This window comes from Lissotriton vulgaris, chromosome 1_1, assembly GCF_964263255.1.
Source record: "Lissotriton vulgaris chromosome 1_1, aLisVul1.2, whole genome shotgun sequence".
NCBI classification, from domain to species: domain Eukaryota; kingdom Metazoa; phylum Chordata; class Amphibia; order Caudata; family Salamandridae; genus Lissotriton; species Lissotriton vulgaris.
Genome location: NC_141685.1, coordinates 1,959,892,610 through 1,959,911,247, shown reverse-complemented (window position 1 = coordinate 1,959,911,247; position 18,638 = coordinate 1,959,892,610). Strand labels below are relative to the sequence as shown.

Below are 18,638 nucleotides of genomic sequence, written 5' to 3'. Positions count from 1 at the left end.
TCTTGATTTTCTTGGAATCCAGTCGAGCGGCTGGAAAGCGACAAAAAAATGGTAGGAAAAGAGTAGTGGGGAAGATGTGTTGTGGCTGCCTGCTGTCCATATGGTGTCGCTGGTCTTTCATGTGAAGCTTTGTGACGACGACTTGTTAATTTACGTTAGTAGGAGCGCCCGAGCAGATTCCTTTGAAGTGTTTGAAGTCTGATGCTGGCAGCAAGCAAACGAACATGAGTGCGGAGAGAGGCTCAGAGGCTGCAAATGGTGTGCGATGTGCACAAGCCCACACACATGTACTGTAGACAATCCGCCTTTGGAAGCATTTCTGAGAGCCCACTTAATATCTCAGCCAAAGTATTGCTAAAGCAATGCCTCAGACGAGACCTAAAAATTGGCCTTCCCTGTAAAAATCGCCCCGAAAGTTAATTCCATTTCTTCCCCATCTAAAGGTGACTTGGTCCTGGATAATCTGTGCGAGAGTGCCTGGAGCGAAGAGTAGAGTATATACATTAAAATTTGAAATCTTCAGTTTCCGACATATCTGTCTGCATACTTTATAAGCAGCTTTCAATATTATAAATTTGGTCTTTTTTATAATAACTGGGTTCCAATACCCTGACCAAATAGCTCTCAACTTTGCTCTCCAACCCCAGTTCATATATAGTCGGTCTGGCCGCCACAGGGATTTTAGCCTTATTCCCCACTAGCAGAATGCCTATATGTTGTAAAACAGATGCCCAGTGGTAAAGAAGAAAGCTGGGTATGGTCCATCCCTCCCCCGCTGTCTAGGGAGAGTCATCCATTTAGCCGCTCTCCTTGGTCTGCGATACCCCCAAAGAAATCTATCACATATCCTCTCTATCCTTGCTAGGCAAGATAAGGAGAATTCTAGAGAGATAGTTATGAAAGCATAAAAGTTTGGGGAGGACCGACATTTTAATAACATTACTTCCCCCATATAAAGAAAGGTGCAGGTCTAGCCTCTGCAATTTTTAATTAACATTTTCTATTATTGGGGCAATACTTAAATCAGGAATTTTGTCTACCGCAGCTGTCAGTTTGACCCCCAAATAAGTTGCCTCTTGAACAACAGAGTCCTGCGGGGCAAATATTTCCTGAGCAAAGAATCTGGGTTTTCTCCATATTTAGTTTATATCCTGAGAGGATACCAAACTGTTCGGCTTGAACCTTCACCTCTGGAAGTGCAGAGGCGACATCAGTGGTAAGTGCTGCGATGTCGTTAGCATATGCCAGTGCTCTATAATTTACATCGTTGTCCTTCACCACCTTGATGTTAACATTCAGCTCTAGTTTTTTAAGAAAAGGGACAACATAGAGAGCGAAGAGCAGAGGAAAGCACAGGCACCTCCTGCCTAGTACCTCTGAAGATATCGAACAGATTTGAATCCTCCCCTGAAATACGAATTACAGCCTTTGGTGATAGGTACAATGCCTTAACAGACTGGATAAATTCCCCATATATCCCCTTCCTTTGTAGAACAGACCACAGAAACTGCCAGGAGACCCCGTCAAACGCTTTCTCGGCGTCCAACAGGACTACCCCCAGCGGTGATGCCGTGGCCTGAGCCCAGTCAAGAAGGGCTATGACACAGCGTACATGATATGTTGTATCCCTGCCAGAGACAAACCCATGTTGACAGATTGAAACCAGAGGAGTGATGATCTTGCCTAACCAAGTATTTTCGAGTATATCTTGCTGTCACAATTTATAAGTGATATGGGTCTATATGATGCTGGAATTAGCTCCGGCTTCCTGACTATAGTTGTCCTCTGCCATGAATTGGGGATATAGCCTTTTGGGCCAGCTGGAATAATTGCATTATATCTTGCCGCAAAGGCTGCAAGAATGCTCTATAAAACTCCAGGGGAATGCCATCAGGGCCCGTGGCTTTGCCCGGAGCTAGAGCAGTTATGGCAGTTTACAATTCTTCCCAAGTTATCGGGCTGCAAGGATTTCATTTTGATCATGTGTGACCTCCATCTAAATCTTTAAAAAGATCTTTCGAAGATTTTACCCATGCGAGGTCGCTCCCTCAGTAGATAGTTGTTTATAGTAGTTTTTAAATACATTCAATACTTCTGCCGGGAAATCCTGAACCTGATCTAAATGATCTTTAATTTTACAGATTCGATTGGTCACTTCCCGCTATTGCAGTCGTTTTGCCAAAACCTGCCCGGTGTTTTATCCGAGTTCATATAGCTCAGACCTATACTGCAAATATTTGGCTGCCACCTCTGCTCCAAAATGTTGATGGATTTTAGATTTAGTGATCGCAATTAACTGTTGGCAATCTTCTATATTTTGACCTTCAATTACTCTTCTCATAAGTTCAAGCTCGGCTGTCCTTAACTGCTCGACCCATTTTCGGATTTCCTTCTGTGGAGATTTCTGTCGAGATATAGAAAAGCTCAGGGTCTCACTTCGAACTCCTGCTTTGAAAGCATCACAGACAGTGACTTCAGAGGCTGTGTTTCTATTAATATCAAATAAGTCAACAATCCACTTAAGCATGTGCTCACAGTATGACTGATCGTACAGAAGCTTCCTTTCAAAGATCCAGGGCCCCTCTGAGCTCTTGTAATACTCCCCAATGGAATTTCGGTTACTAGAGGATTGTGATCTGAAATGATTCTCGGGAAGTTCTTAATTTTAGCTATTTCGGCCAATTGGCTACAGATAAAAAAGTAGTCCAGCCGCACTAGTTTGTTATGAGGGGCCGAATAAAAGGTAAACCCTGGATCAACTATCTACGCTTACACCAGATGTCAACCAGACCATTTTCCCTCATCAATCCTTGAAGGGCCTTGAAAACTCTAACTTTCTTTCCCTGCTATGGCAGATCAGCATTCAAGTTAAAATTGCTATCTAGGTGGACGTTGAAATCACCACAAAGGATCAGAGGGTGTGGCCATAAGGCCAATTTTACACTTAGGTGATTTAATATATCAGGATTGTCTAAATTAGATTCATAAACAGAGCAAATTGAGATAGGGGTGTCATTAACTGCTAAGTTATATTCTGCGATGAGCCAACGCCCCAGCTTGTCTCCTTTGACCCGTTTACAAATTCCCATACGATGTCTTGCTAAAATCGCCACCCCTCTAGTTGTTGTCCCTTGCCTTCTACAAGCTATCAAATCGAAGCCCAAATCCCTCAACCACCATTGTTTGCTCCAGGGTATGTGGGTCTCCTGAAGGCATACTAAATCAATCTGCATAAATCGAAGCTTCTTAGCCAACAAGCCCCTTTTTTTCTATCATTGAGGCCAGATATATTTAATGAGCAAATACGAATTTTACCGGTCATCCTTGTGTTTGAAATTCTTAATATCAGATCTTTCCATCATGTACACTTGATTATGAACAATCATAGAAATCATTTCATTCTTTCTTAAATGAATGAGTGCCATGACACATACAAAAAAGAGAATCAACCCACCACTGCTTAACCCTCCTACTCCTTCCCCCCAGCCCATGGACTACCTCTCCCCTGCCCACACCACCCCTCACAAGCGACTAGACTTTCCAGGTCCGGTGATGGAGTGGTAGCCCTCCCGCATTCCTGGACCCGTCCGCAATTCTACTGCTAAGCCCCCAATGAAAAAGAGACAAAATAAGAGAACATTTTATGGCTAAAGAAAGAGAAAAAGCAGCACCGTGGTTATCAATAATCCCCCCGGCATATATAGATTTCCGTCAAGAGATTGCAAAAACACTTTAACTTGAATTTCCGACGAGAAAAAATTAGGGGTTTCTCTCCAGATTACTTTAAGCCTGGCCGGATTCAATAAAAAGATCTGAGCCCCCATGCTTTGAAAAAGTTGGATCAGCTGGTGAAGTCGGGAGCGATGTTCCACTGTGGAATGGCAATAATCGGGCCTTACAAAAAAAGTATGCCCACTAAAAGAAAGATCGCTGTCGATCTGGCCGGGCTAGATCGTAAATTGTCTGGCACAGGAGAAAATTCCCTATATAAATCAGAATAGCCCAGGCTTTGCTCCCTGCTGACAATGAAGGCCTCTTCTGCTTGAATAGGAACCTGTGTGCGCGCTGTATTTCTTGAGCCCAGACCCAGTTTTCTAGATAGGGGAGAGCCCTCTTGAGGAGTTCGGCCATAAATTTTAAGGCATCGCCCCCCTCCAGAATACCCAAGACCCTCAAGTTATTCTGTCTCATTCTATTTTCGAAGTCCTCTAGTTTCCACTGAGTGTCTGACATTTGATTTTCCAATGAAACTGTCATTTCTCTAGGAGTTGAGGCTTCATTTTCCAGGGTATTCACACTGCTCTCCACCTCATTCATACTTTCCACAAACTCGGAGCAAGCCTTAGAGATCTTTCCAATGGTTCTCTGCATCTTCCTACAGGCTGTCTGAACTCTCTGTTTCTCAATAAGTGTTTCTTCCCTATGGCTATGATGCATTGATATATAGATTCCAAAGAGGCAGGTTTAGCTGTTCCTGTAGTATTACCTGTTGCTGATATATTCCCTTCTAATACTGGGGAAATAGAATAGTCCCAGAGAAGGCCACAAGTCTTTATTTCATTTTTTTGCTGCTTCGATCAAGAGGATTCCTCCCCTTCTTGACTGTGGTAGTGTCAATCGGAACCTTATCTCGCCCCTCATTTGAGTTACTAGAGGCCAACACATGGCCCTGACTATCTGAATCAGACCAATATGAGATGTCCGATAGGGACAATATTGTATCTCCACCTTCTGTTGCGTGCCCCTGGCTGATAGAAAGTTCACCACCTGAACCATCCACATCATCAAAAGGAACAGGTGCCTGGCACAGCTCGGACCCCCCCAGCTGTTGATAAATCCTCTTTATTCTGTGGAGGGCGTGCTCCCCCTTTGCCACCCGACCCTACAACTGGAGCCTGTATTGCCCATTGTCCAACTGCAGTTTCAAGGCTGGCTCACCTCTACATCCGTGGGGGTCAGCTGTGGATTTGTTTTGGAGAGTGTGCAGTCCGTCAAATGTAGATTGCTGGATCCATTATTTCAGTCTTGTGATGCTGCATTTGCCGATATTGGGGAGGAAGAGACATGTGGTGCCGAAGATGCTGTCTTATTGGGTGTCTTTCCTACTCCCTCATAGTAGTACGTGGGGCCTTCTTAAAAAAGCCAGGCCAAGTTCTTTCCAGTTCTCGTACTCGTGCTGCAGTTCCTTTTGCAGTGGAGCCCAAGTCTGACTTCACTGAAGATTTCTTCGCAACTGGGCCAGCCTCCGAGCGGTTTTTGACAACTTTAGCTGCCTTGGCTGGAGGAATTGCTGGGATAGCAAACAGAAGTACCCCATCTCCAGCAACAGTAGAACCGCACGCGAAGGAGAGCAGCCAATAGGCAAGGCAGCTCCAAAAGAAGCAAACTTGAGCTGCATGAATAAAAAGCTGTCCGAGAGTTCTCCCGCCGTATTCTGTTCGCTCCGTGCAGACGCTGGCTGGCTTCTGCGGCATGCTGCGCGGCAGGAGAGATGGAAAACGTGGTTGCTGGACGGATCAGACTGGAGGGCTCCCAGCAGCTGCGATCACACAGTCGCCATCTTGCCGCCCCAGCCAATTCAAATCTCACTTGTCTAACCCATCAGGCTGTCCACAATGCAGGATATTATATCTAGAAGATGATTTACCATTCTTTTTGCCTGATCTAGTCTGCTACCTAAAAGCTGCTGATAATTCCTTACATCTCCAAAGTCAGACAGGGCAGCAGATGCTTCGCCTATCTCGCTACTAAGTTCTGAACAGTGTGCCTATTGCCCTTAAAAACACATCAAATAATAGCTTTTTTTTACTAAAAACTTAAAACATGGCTTTTTACTCAGACGTGGAGACAATATTTGACATTGGTTTTTTTATCTGCTGCTGGTTTCCTTTTCCTCATTCTCTTAGCATCAGGACGCCCTTTTGTGCTTTAGCAAGCTTCATCAATCACAAACAAACATATAAAGTCCAACATTTGCATCCACCATGCTTCACACACCTAACAATTTTTTCATATCTTTTTTCATCCTTCAGTGGTTTCAAATATTTCAAAGCCCATTTGAAAAAGCTTGCAACCATGTTGAACGCAATGTTTAGCTATAAATGAATTTGCACCCTTTTGGTTTGTACGACACATGAAAGCTCACACAGTTCTTTGTATGGCAAGCAGTGAAGCATTTTAGTGGACTCAAATTTTCTGTGCAAGGATGCTTTTTCACACTTGAATATACTACAGTATTACGAGTGCAATTTAAACAGGGAAGAACAAGTTATTTACAGATTCCTCACCATTGAATATTCCCTAGGCACCAGACTGGATATGTAAAACTTTTCTCTATCAATGCTCCTCAACACCTTTTAACGTCAACCCAGCAAAAGATATCTGTTTCTTACTTGCCTCTTTCTACACCCTCAGACACCCAAGTGGTAGCACCAGTGTGCAGATTCTTTACTTGAAACCATTTAAATGTTAAAAAGAGGAAACCCTGCAGAATGGGGAGGTGGGAGGACAGTGAGGAATCTGTGGTTAGATAGAGTATACCTCAGAAAGAGAATTAACAAAGGTAAGTAACTTGTTCTTCTAATGGATACTTCCAAATTCAGCCCAAGAAAATAAAGAGAGTAGCAACCCTCTCAAATTTCCTAGTATGGCACTCGCTTGATATTTCTTTTGGAAAGCATAGGTTAGTTAAAGACATCATGATCGACAGGCACGGGCCTGTGACATATGGCCACAAGCCTATTCACCAATGGGCAAAAAAGGGAGTTGACCAGCGGCCCATTAATGTGTCCGTGAGGGCCTCATTGGAAAGGAGCAAGGGCTCAAATGTGGCTGGCCCAGGGTGTGAGTTTTATGTTAGGATAATAGTTGTACCCTCAATAGAAGGCAGTTGTAGGTCCGATACATCAGCTGCTTGTTGAATTATCACTACAAATGATGCACTCTTGTCTGTTGGTGGCCAAAATGGCGAGTCCAACCCTATATCAGGGGATGTATTAGGTTCACTGGTATCACATACACACTGTTATCCTAATGAGGGGGTAGATCAAACACCCCTCTCCGCCAATCATCATCATCAGGATAGTAGAAAGCTTTGGTCATAATCGTGTCAAACAGATAATGAGGCTCTGATGGTACGTCCTCTTATCTGGTGGTATCGGTGTCAACAAGGGACAGAACAGTAGTTGGGCCAGAAGGCACGAGAGAGTGTGCATGAAGTAGGACTAATATCTTCAGCTTGGCCTCCTTAAAGTAATAGGTTTGCTGCACCATCGCCAACGGCCCGGGAAATTTGAGATACACATTTAGTATGGTCCTGCTTAGGGGATTTTTCTAAAATCTTTTGTTTTTTTTCCTCCTGTTTTTTTTTTATTCTCTTTTCATGCCCTTAGGACTCTGGGCACTTTGTCACTGCAATGCAGAGAGATAGCATGTGTGCCCTTCCTAGTGCCTACTTTATTGGTTTAGGTGCTATACCTGTGAGTGCCCTGTAAGTTTATCCTTACCTGTACCCCGCCCCGTTCCACCGCGGCTGACGGTGCCGTTTGCGTGGAGGGCGAGGCGAGGCGCCATCTTGGGTTGGGCTGGACCGGAGCTAGCGGTCTAGTTTTTCCGGGAGGCAGGGCTTAAAATGATCCAGGGCCCCTCGAGAACTGAAGATTGGTGGCAGCAACTTAGGCTCTCTCTGGGAACCGATTGACAGTATCATCCAGTGATCTACCACGCACAGTTACCTGTTGTCATTGCAGACAGTACTGGCATGATTTAGATGTCAGCGCTGTTTTTTATTTCTGAATTTAGATATTTTAACTAATTTTGCGCACTGTGTTGTGGTTTATCCTTACCTGTACCCCGCCCCGTTCCACCGTGGCTGACGGTGCCGTTTGCGTGGAGGGCAAGGCGAGGCGAGGCGCCATCTTGGGTTGGGCTGGACCGGAGCTAGCGGTCTAGTTCTTCCGGGAGGCAGGGCTTAAAACTCAATGTGCATCAGATGTGAGTCCCTTGCTCATTGCACCATCAGGATTCAAGCAAGCCGGGCCGACGACGGCTGAAATGCCAGAAACCGGTCCCCGGTAGCTTGTTTCCTTCCCAGTATAAGAATTGGCTTGGTAGTTTGGTTTGCCCTGTTCCCATCATGCACTGGGACAGGAACAGACTAATTTGCATGTAGCCAGGTTCTGAGCTGGGATGGTGCAGTGAGCTAAAAAACGGTGATGGATCAAGCCCTGATCTTTGGACTGGGTAAGAGTGGTCTGCTTAATTCAGACACTCTGTTCATCACCACCCCCTTTTCTGAATCTTCTAGAAAGTGGGCATTTCTCTTCTCTAAAACTCTTTGTGTGCCTTTTAGTTTGACTCCAGCCTAAACGGGAGGCTGTGGAAGTACATCAGTGTATTCCCCAGAGACAGCTATGTAGATTGGGCATGCAATTGGAAAGTAAGACTTCTGCCATTTGAGGGTCTGGCTGGATAGACTGGAGGGAGAAGATTTGACACTTGGCCTCTGGGAAGCCAGACAGATCATGACCCCACTAAAGATTAAGATTTGCATTCCAAGGTCTCATGGCAGACAGGACTGAAATTTAGGGGAGATGTGTGGTTCAAAGGGAGCCCTCTGAACCACCCCCAACTTCAATTACACCCCTCACTATAACTGGTGCCAAATTTCAGCAGGGCAGAGATACACTTGTGCGGACGTGGGACTGGACCTCCTGTAACTGCGTGGTGCACACTGCCATGATCGATGCATGTCTGACGGGGTGCCTTCTTTCGAGAGGCTCCCCTGCTTCATCCCCATTCATTGATTGTTCATTTTGTGCCCTGAGTGCAGCAGATCAACTGCCCTCTCCTCACCCGACCTGTTGACTGTGTTGCCAGTTAGTATTGCCCAGATTGGGCCTGGGTGGTGAGAGCAATTGACTGGACTGAGCTAAGTTTTCTGAGAGCGAATGGAAGCGGGTCGAGAGACTCGTGACCTCCCCTTTGTGCTTCGCAGAAATGGGCTGGTGCCGGAAGGCCAATTGTGGAACCCTTTGATTGAATGATTATCGCCCACACCCCACTTCTTTTGAGCTTTCCAAGTGGTGGCCAAACCCTTATTTGTCGACTGCTGCCTAATTAACTCCGCTGAATATCCCCACCTTTTTCCCTGGGACCCTGACTAAGTGAGACTACGGCCGCATTCGGCCTAGTATCAAGAGGAGGGATTTTTATCTCCAACCTGTGGGCATAGAGTAGTAGGGTTTGCTGAACGGTGGAGGAGGGCTTGCACCACGGGGTACGCATTTGTGTTATCAACCGGCCTGCCGGATATCAGTTGCACCACATTACGGTGCTGTGTGCGCTCCATACAAACCTGCCGGAAATCCGTTGCACTGCATAGCGGTGCTGAGTGAGTGTGTTGGAGTGATTGCATGAGGACCGCCTTTTATGAATTACATCACACATCGGTGTTGCTTTACACGTTGATTCCATGCCAAAAGAATACTATGTTTGACACTGGTGAAGTACTTATCCATGTGTAAACATTTCTTATATAGCTGTGATTTGGGGTGCACCCTATAACTGTGTGGTATTGAATTGTAATAATTGCCAGGGTGGGCCTAGTACTGACAAATTTCGCACCACGTAAGTGTGCTGTAGGGTAATGTAGGATCATTCCCAAGTGTGAATACTACTCATGTCGTTTTAACAAGGTTGGGCCTAGTACTGCTAGTAATATTTCAAAATGTGATTCATGCTCAGAAATACATGACGTTCATGTTGGGTTAATTATTGTGTGTGTTGAATACAAACTTTATTTACATACACCACAGGTGAAGTCTCTTTTGTGATGATCAGTGTATTTATTGTGTGAGTGTGCTGTGCCAATGCTTTACACATTGCGTCTGTGATAAGTCTGACTACGCAGTGCCAAGCTACCCAAGGGTGAGCACAGGTGATACAGTGAGTGTAATCACCAACCCTAGATGGGAGTAGTAGGTTCTGCCTGGCTAGGGCACTGCCTCAGCTAACTAGAAAGTGCCAGTTCCAACATGCATCATGATCAACTGGAGATCTGGAAGGAGACCGACTAATATTGTGACACCCTTGCGCCTTCTGTTTGAATATAGAGGCAGACTGGAGTTTAGTCCTGCCTCACTTTCTTGTGCTTGCTTTTGAACTTTGATGTTGACTTACTGGAGGAGTTCGACTGCAATGTTGACACCTCGTGGGGTTGGCCTCGGAAGGAGAAGCAAGTCAGTCTCCTTGATTTGGAGAGGGACCAATGCGAGTCACTTGTCTCCTTCTTGTGCTCGCCAATGTACAGCTTTGCTTCTCAGTCCCAGCATCCCTTAAGGTGCACAAGTCCACAGCTATTGCACAACTGAGTCGAGTCCTGAACCCAAGCACGAGAGACACACATCCCAGGCAGGTCAGTAACTGACATCTGTTTTCTAAAGGCACAGCATGGTTGGGAGGAACCTGTAGCCTTAGGAGAGGATATTGTTTGCTGGCACACTGGATTTTGATTGTTTTTCAGGAATCGTCAGAAGCTGACAAAATTGGGAGGGAAGCTCTGGGTCCGAGTTGGAAGACATGTAAAGAATGGAACGGACATCAGCGAACAGGGGTGGCCATTATATGCTCGATTTTGCTTCTTATCTTCCAGGGCTGTACGGGGTCTTGATGGAGCTGTATTGTGCCATCTAGTGGCGCGCAGCAGCATTGGTACATAAAGGTTTTCCCAAATCCAGTCAGATCAGCTGGGGAGTATTTTAAGGTGAGGATCCGATTTAGGAGTATCCACACCCAACTGGCATGCAAAGTTACCAATTTTTGCCCGCAGGTTACCTATACTGTACCCCTATATACTGTACTCTGTATATAAAACTCTTTTCTTAATAAAATCATTTGAAATAAAAAAAATAAAAGAAATGTATTCTTCCCGGAGTTATCAGATGTTTTTGTCACTACTACTATCAACCAATGAACATAATTTTTCTTAGCTTTACGGCTGCTGGGTAATTTATCATGTATGTCAGGTTTTTTTTCTGTAGCTTTTAAACAATTTCTTTTGTAATTAATTACTAGGCATATTTGCTTCCCTCCTGCACGCTCTTTCAATCTGGTGGGTTAAGTTCTTTTATAGGTTACTATTAGCAGGGAAGAAGCAAACGACAATGTTTTATTAGATATGGATCAATCTATTGTAATTAATAGGTTAAATGTATTTGTTCTATGTTTGAGGTGGGTTTACTAATCACTTTTAAAAGAAGTTGTAAAATGTAGGCTAGATTTGGGATGTGTTTACTCTAGATCTCACCCATTCTCCATGCACTTAGTCATCCTACAATACCCCTGTCAACCGATTTCAACCACAGGTGTGCTTGGATAGTGGGACCAAAAAAGTAGGAGCAGAGAGTAAAAAAAGTATATTAAAAGCAGACGAGTTTGAAAATGCATAAGGGACTGTATATTACATCCCTATATTACAGCCCTTTAGAACCAATATGTCCTCCGTTATAATGAACGTGCAGGAAGAGGTGTCACAAAAGAGTTACGTGCTGTATTATTTATTTACTCTAATAAACAGAGGGAAACAAAAAGGTGGCAATAAGACTGTAATTATGTGGAGCTCTCTAGCATGCTTGCATTCTCCAAAAGTAGGATAGGGGATATGGGGTGTAAAAGAAAATTCTTCCCACTATTATTTTACCTCGGTCCAATTCCCACTTATTTGTAATTCAGTCCACTCTATTAGTGGTGTTGTTTGTACATTTTTGGGGCCTCATCCTAGCCATGACCTGATGACTGATTATTTTGCTATGCAGGAGATTTTGTATTGAGTTAGTAGGTTTAACATTAAGATATTTAAAAGCGGAAGGAAAGTAATTTTAAATATATAGATAGCAATAGGACTATTAGCAACTGTGAAATTTGATTAGGAGTTTCATGAATTATTTTCTTTTATAAAAAGTGTAGCAATATGCCATCTATAAAACAACGGAGTACTCTTTGAGTATAGGGTAAAACAGTAAACATGAACCACTAGTAATTTAGAGAATGACTAGCATGGTTGTGGATGGAGGCAGAGATTTAGGAAAGTTGAGAATATACAATTAATGACACTCTCAGATAACACATGGAGATAACTCATTACTCGATTGACTTGAGATTTAGTCAAATGACATAACATGACATGCAATGTCGTTGTTCTAGGACATGTATCACAATTGCTCTAATATAAAAATCAAGCAATTTTGATTAACTTTCATGAAATGACATGGCGTTGGTCTTTGGATTTTAGATCAGGAAACACACTTATGATCGAAGGAATTTACAATACACATCTGCGTTTAAAAAGAAGCAGAATTGCACTAAGAATTCACAGGATATGGTCATACTTGGGATCGGTGTACCTTTTCATGGTGAGAACAGTTGTTAGATCATGTTTGCCATCTTTTTTCTCCAATTCCCTCAGAATGACCTGTAACCGAAACAAATAAAAAAAGCATACCATTGTAATTTTGAGAACAACAAATTTACACAATACAACTGACAACTTTCCCACAAACTTGGTGTGAAGTTTGACCATGGGAGCTGAACCATTTGTTTGCTAATATACCAATGAGCACTGCAAGCTCCACTTCCTTACTAGCATCACATAATGCATTTTGATAAACTATCAGCAGCAGCTTTTTTATAGTGAATCAGGACCCTACCTATATTATTTGTCTTACAGTAGGCATATTAAGCCTCAGGTAAACTGCTGGATATATGAAATATTTATTTCCAACTGAATGTTTGGATTTCAAAATTATTATTCTGATACTAGTATCTTCCGCTTCCATAAATTGCAATAGCCACCTTTACATATTTGATGCTGCTTAAAAAACCGAATGATGGGCACAGAGTATGGGAAAACCTTTATTGAAGCCACCATCAACTTGCTCTTTGTAACGCTCTTGTGGTATTTTCAGAAGTTAGCACGATTGCAAACAACAAAATTGAAACCCAGCTAATGGGGAGATTTAGGCTCACCTGTGCAAATTTATACTCTTCTGTTAGAGATGTTTTTCCTATGGACTCATACAACTCCAGACAAACAGAGGATATACTTCCAGGCGCATGTAATGTATGCTGTCGTCGTGCTGGCAATGGTGTGCCCGATGGTAACAACACTGTGAATTTATCAACTCCACATTCATCTACTTCCTGTGAAACAACAAAAGAATTACAATTTCTGTCAACACACCTCAGGACAGACTAGGTCACTTGTTTATAAAAAACAGTGCATACACTTCATATTTTGACAGTTATATTTTTAAAAAAACCTAATGTCACAGCTTAACTGTTGTTTTAGGCTGAAAATTGTCTCAGGACAATGTGTGGACTGAGGCTGACTGAAAAACTAATCTTGTAGATCTGGTTTATTGGAGCTGCAAGGCAAAGGTTGTTTATTATGCAAGTGAGAATTTCAGTGAAAGCATCAGGTCTGTTTGCTGGAATGTGGACCAGTACCGTTCCTTAAAAATATTGTTTACTATGGAGACCAACACCCTTGACAAAGGCTTAACTAACACTATATGCCAACAGGCACTGATTAAATATAAATTACAAGTAGTGGTCTGAACTGTGTCCTAGGCAAAACTGTACTTGATCTACTGCTTATAGAACTGGCCCTGTATCCACATTTATATTAAGACTCCAGAAAGCTTAAACAAAACACTTGCACTATTTTCTGAATAACTTTAGTATTCTCATCCTTCTGGCATATATCTCTTGATATTGGTCAGTGCATGTAGGGACTACAACTACATTATAATACTTTATTTGATTTGTTAAAACCATAAAAGGGTGGATCTTACCACCATGTGAAAAACATCCACGTCTTTGAGTCAACATAAAAACTACATAAAATGACACATGCTCCCGTGGCCTTAGCGACTTTGCACAGATATACATGGAAAAACGAAAAAAAAGGAAAAAAAAACCTGGGGTAACACTTTTGTAAGGGAGTGGCTGTCTCATTAAAATATGGGGGCCAACAAATGACTGTTATGACAGGGGATGCGACCTACATAGGGGCTTATATTTGATTAGATGTAACTGTCCCCTCTTGTCTAGAGTGCATTGCAGTGTATTAATATATCAGAGAGGGGAAGTGGGGAGGAGGGTAATTATTGAGAAAATGAAGGAGAATCCAGGTCCAGCCGCGGGGAGACCATGTGTCCCAGTTCGTCTTTTGCTGCTGCCTTTTTTCAAGCACTTGGGCAGCAAATGCCAGGAATTTTATCGTCTTGCAGGAAAGTTGTATCGAAGACCCGCTGAGGCATTTTATCACAGCCGCCCTGCAGTTCCTGACTTGTGTTTCTCTTAGGAGTGGATTCAGGAGAATCTTCCTTAGATTTTGTAAGGCCGGGCAAACACATAATCGATGCAATAACGACTCTTCACCCTTGTCACAGAGGCGACAATCTAAAGTTGACCAGGTCCATAACCATTAAGGGGTAAGGTCTTTGATCGGGAACCACCCCAGCCTCAATAGACTTAGTTTCCTCTTGCAGTGATCTCTGAAACATTCTTGCAAATAAGGTTGTTTCAGTTGATTGTATGTTGGCATCACGATCCAGGCGTGACTTTTACCAGCCATTGAGCCTTTATCTATTTGCAACGATGCTTGTTTAATGGCTTTGTTGGTAATTTGTTTAAAAGCAGTGTAAGACATTGGTGAATGCCAAGCTTCTTCCAGGTTTAGCGATAGAAGCGCTTGCCTAAGAGACTTGCATGTGGATTTGGTCTGCCTAGCCTGTTTTTCGACTTCTTCCCAGCAGATGTGGGCAAGTGTGTTGTCTTTAGCATCCCTCATGCGCCAATAGTATTTGGCCAGGGCCCCTTGTCTAGCCGGGATCTGATTTATTAACCCGTATTCCAGGCGTATTTGTGCTTGGGAAATATGTCGCGGAATTGAGAAGAGATTTTTAAACAATCTTGATTGAGCAAGGTTTAGCACTGTAGAGCCCTTGGTAGCCATCATTTCCGAGCCATATGTAAGCGAAGGCAGAAATTTTGCTGCTACAGCCTTTAGCAAGTGACCGGTTGAACTTCCACTTAGATGTTTTTGAATGGTTTTGAAAGCAAATTGGAGTGGTTTTAATTTTGCGTTCCCAAGGTCTAAATGATGTTTGTACTTTAGTTGACGGTCTAGTAGGATTCCCAAATATTTGTATTCATCCACCTGGGTTAGAGTACAGGAATTTATCCTCCAAACAAATTTTGGTTGTTTTTTTCGAGTGCTGGAGAAGCATAGGACGTTGAATTTTTTTGAGGTTTATTGTGCGTTGGAGATGTACAGCGCAAGTTGAGAAATCAGCCGTTGTAAGCCAAGTGGAGTTTGTGAGAGAAGCACAATATCATCCGCATATTGCAGACTCTCTATGGGTGTGTGTCCCAATTTCGGAGGGTCTCCCTGGATTGGACATAGGTCTCGCTCTAGGTCGGCAGTATAGATGTTGAATAGGCTGGGGGCTAGCTCGCATCCTTGCTTTAGCACATTAAATGTTAGAAATTTCTTTGTTAGGCACCGACCGTCCCCTTTTTTTATTTGGACCCAGGTATGCGAGTATAAATTGATAATTGCTCCCAATAAGTTGGGAGGGGCGCCCCAAGCTTTCATTTTATCAAAAGCAGCTTTCAAGTCTAGAAAACATGTATATAGAGTGTTAGAGTTGTCGATTGCTTTTTTAGCTAGGAGAGTTAGTGCTGATAGGTTTGTTAGGGTGCCCATGCCGGCCCGGTAACCTGTTTGTGTCAATGGGATCAAACTTTTACTGCTGACCCAAGTCTCCAGATCTGCCAATAGATTGGATGCGTAAATCTTGGCCTCCACGTCTATTAAGGCTATTAACCTGTAGTTGTTAGTGTCTGAGCGAGTCCCTGATTTATGAATCGGTTGTAGAACACTGCCCCTTCAAGAGTCAGAAATATTCCCAGTCCTTAAGCTGTTACAGAACAAGTGGGATAAGTGACTAGATCAAAACGTGGGATCTTGCCTAAATAGAGCATTGGTTAGGCCATTTGGTCCGGGGGCCCCATCTGCTCTCAGGTGGTTTATAGTCCTCAAAACCTGCTTTGGTGTAATCTGATCTGTTTCTCCTGTATGCTCCAGAACTGGAGCATACAGGAGAAACAGATCAGACTTTACTGGGTTCGAGGCTAAAGCTTCCACCAGTACTCAACTATGGGTACGGGATGAGCCTTTTTGCATGCTGGGTTTCCACGCTTCTGCGGTTTTTCTCGAACTGAGAGTTAAATGGAACTCTGTTGGGGTCGCAGGTGTGTTATCTATGAGCTCATCCGGTGTGAAATTGTAGGTTAAGTCAATGTGTGCGCCCCAAATTTGATCTGTCATATCAGAGTTGAACTGTCGCTGTTTGCCATTAAGCATAAGATTTATTTTCGCCCAGAACTGTTTGGAATTCCGCAACTTGCTAGCATGAACAATGGTGGACTCTAGATTTTCCTTGTACTTTTGCTTGGCCGCTTTGGTCTCACATTTTAGCTCCTTTTTTAAATTTTCTATTGATTTGAGAGTTTATTGTGATAATTAGGGGTCCTTTTTTCGTAATGACCTGAGGTATGAGTTGAGTTGCTTTTTTAATAAACGCATTTTTGGCGTGTACCATTTCCCTCCTCCGTTTCTTGTTGTTTTGTGTCCTCTGCGCTTGATTTGGTATTTTTTGTTGATGTTAACTACGAAGGACTCCCAGGCCTTTCCTATATCTTTGGGTTCTTCTGATGGTGGAAGCAGCAAGCGACATGTCTCCATTAAATTAGAAATGTTGTCTTCATTCCATTTTAATCTTTGTAAGTTGAAAAGTTGAGTGTTCAATGTTAGAGGATGCGCTTGCTCAGACTCTTTTAGTTTGATTGATAATGTGAATATCTGGGGATAGTGATTGCTTTCACCCCGTTCCAGGATATGGAAGTCTTTGATGTAAGGAAATAGATCGGGATCTGCTAATGTGTAGTCTATTATTATTATTATTATTATAATTACACTTGTTAAGCGCGCAGCTACCCGGAGGTTTCCCGGCGCTAAGGCGAACAGAAGGGTAAGCAGGGTGAGAGAAACATAGAAACAGAAATTAAGTATTAAAAAGCCATGTCTTAATTCCTTTACGGAATGTCAAGTAACACATTTCAGAACGCAAGAATTGGGGTAAGGAATTCCATAAAGAGGGTGCTAACAGAGAGAATGAGCGCCCTCCCATTTTGGCTCTGTTCACACGCGGTATCCTAAACTTGTTCTGAGTGGAAGACCTAAGTGTACGGGGGGGGGACATATTGCTGCACCAAAGAGGATAGATAGTTCGGGGCTTTATTAGTCTTAATCCGCTGCATTAAACAGAGTGCTTTGAATTTGACTCGGCTCTCAATTCGCAACCAATGCAATTTAAGCATATGAGAAGCAGCCGAGGCTCTAGCAGGCAGGTTACATATAAGGTGAACTGCCATATTCTGTACCACCTGATACTTCCTGGTTACCTCCTTACAGGCACCTAGGAGTAGGATGTTCCCATAGTCCAGGCGTGAGGTGACAAGAGCCTGGACTACAGTCCTTAGGGTGTCAGTAGGTAGCATCCACGTGATTTTCCTCAGCCACCTGATGATGGTGGTACAGGTGGCGGAGACTTTCACAGCGTGTTGCTTAAAAGATAGTTGGTTATCAAGGAGGACCCCAAGATTACGGGCTGTTACAGTTGGGGTAGGTAGAGGACCCATCCCCGGAGGCCAGTGTTGCGGGCCCCAGAGCGATGTGTCTAGACCAAACAAGAGCAGTTCGGTCTTGTCCCCGTTTAATTTTAATTTGTGTTTGAGCATCCAGTCAGATATCTGTTTCAGTCCGAACTGTAGGGAGGAAGTAGGAAGATTTTTATTGGTAGAAAGTGAGTAGATGACTTGAGTGTCATCAGCATACGAATAAATTGTGAGACCTGCTTGTTCTGCCAAAAAAGCAAGAGGTCTCACATACAGATTAAAAAAAAGAGGGCTGAGAATAGATCCTTGGGGAACACCGTGAGGGGAGAGGAGTGTTGAAGAAACAGACGTAGAGGAGAAAACTTGAAAAGTGCGGTCAGACAGAAAATTAGCAATCCAGGCCGGGGCGGAACCACCAACACCCACAGATTTCAAGGTGGAAAACAAGATGGAATGGGAGACAGTATCGAATGCGGCACTCAAATCAAGCAAGATGAGTGCCACTGTCTCCCCATTGTCCACTTGTCTTCTGATGGTCTCCGATACACCAAGAAGAGTGGTTTCAGTGGAAAAGCCAGCCCTGAACCCGGATTGAGAGTCATGAAGAAGATTAGAAGTTTCAACATAAGAACTGAGCAAGGAATTGACATGCTTCTCAAGAACTTTAGAGAAACATGAGAGCAAAGAAATAGGGCGAAAATTGGAGGGGTTGTTGGGATCAGCGTTGGCCTTTTTTAATAATGGAACCACCATCGCGTGCTTCCATTCCTTAGGAACAGTAGCTTCGGTTAGTGAAGCATTCAAGACATCCAAGATAATGTGGAGTAAGGCTGGGTCCAAGGTACTAAGAACTTGAGGAGGCATCGGGTCAAGGGGAGAACCAGATTTTATGTCTT

The 18,638-nt window shown here is 43.4% G+C and overlaps 1 protein-coding gene across 1 annotated transcript in view; it reads right to left on the bottom strand.

Moving 5' to 3' along the window:
* The window catches only part of HSPA14 (heat shock protein family A (Hsp70) member 14), a 216,220-nt gene that overhangs the window by 21,448 nt on the left and 176,134 nt on the right, over positions 1–18,638 (bottom strand). The window contains exons 13-14 of the mRNA XM_086919700.1: positions 13,024–13,197; positions 12,402–12,469 (exon numbers count right to left, since the gene is read on the bottom strand). Coding sequence (XP_086775826.1) covers positions 12,402–12,469; positions 13,024–13,197 — 242 coding nt within the window. The remainder of the gene's footprint in view (positions 1–12,401; positions 12,470–13,023; positions 13,198–18,638) is intronic.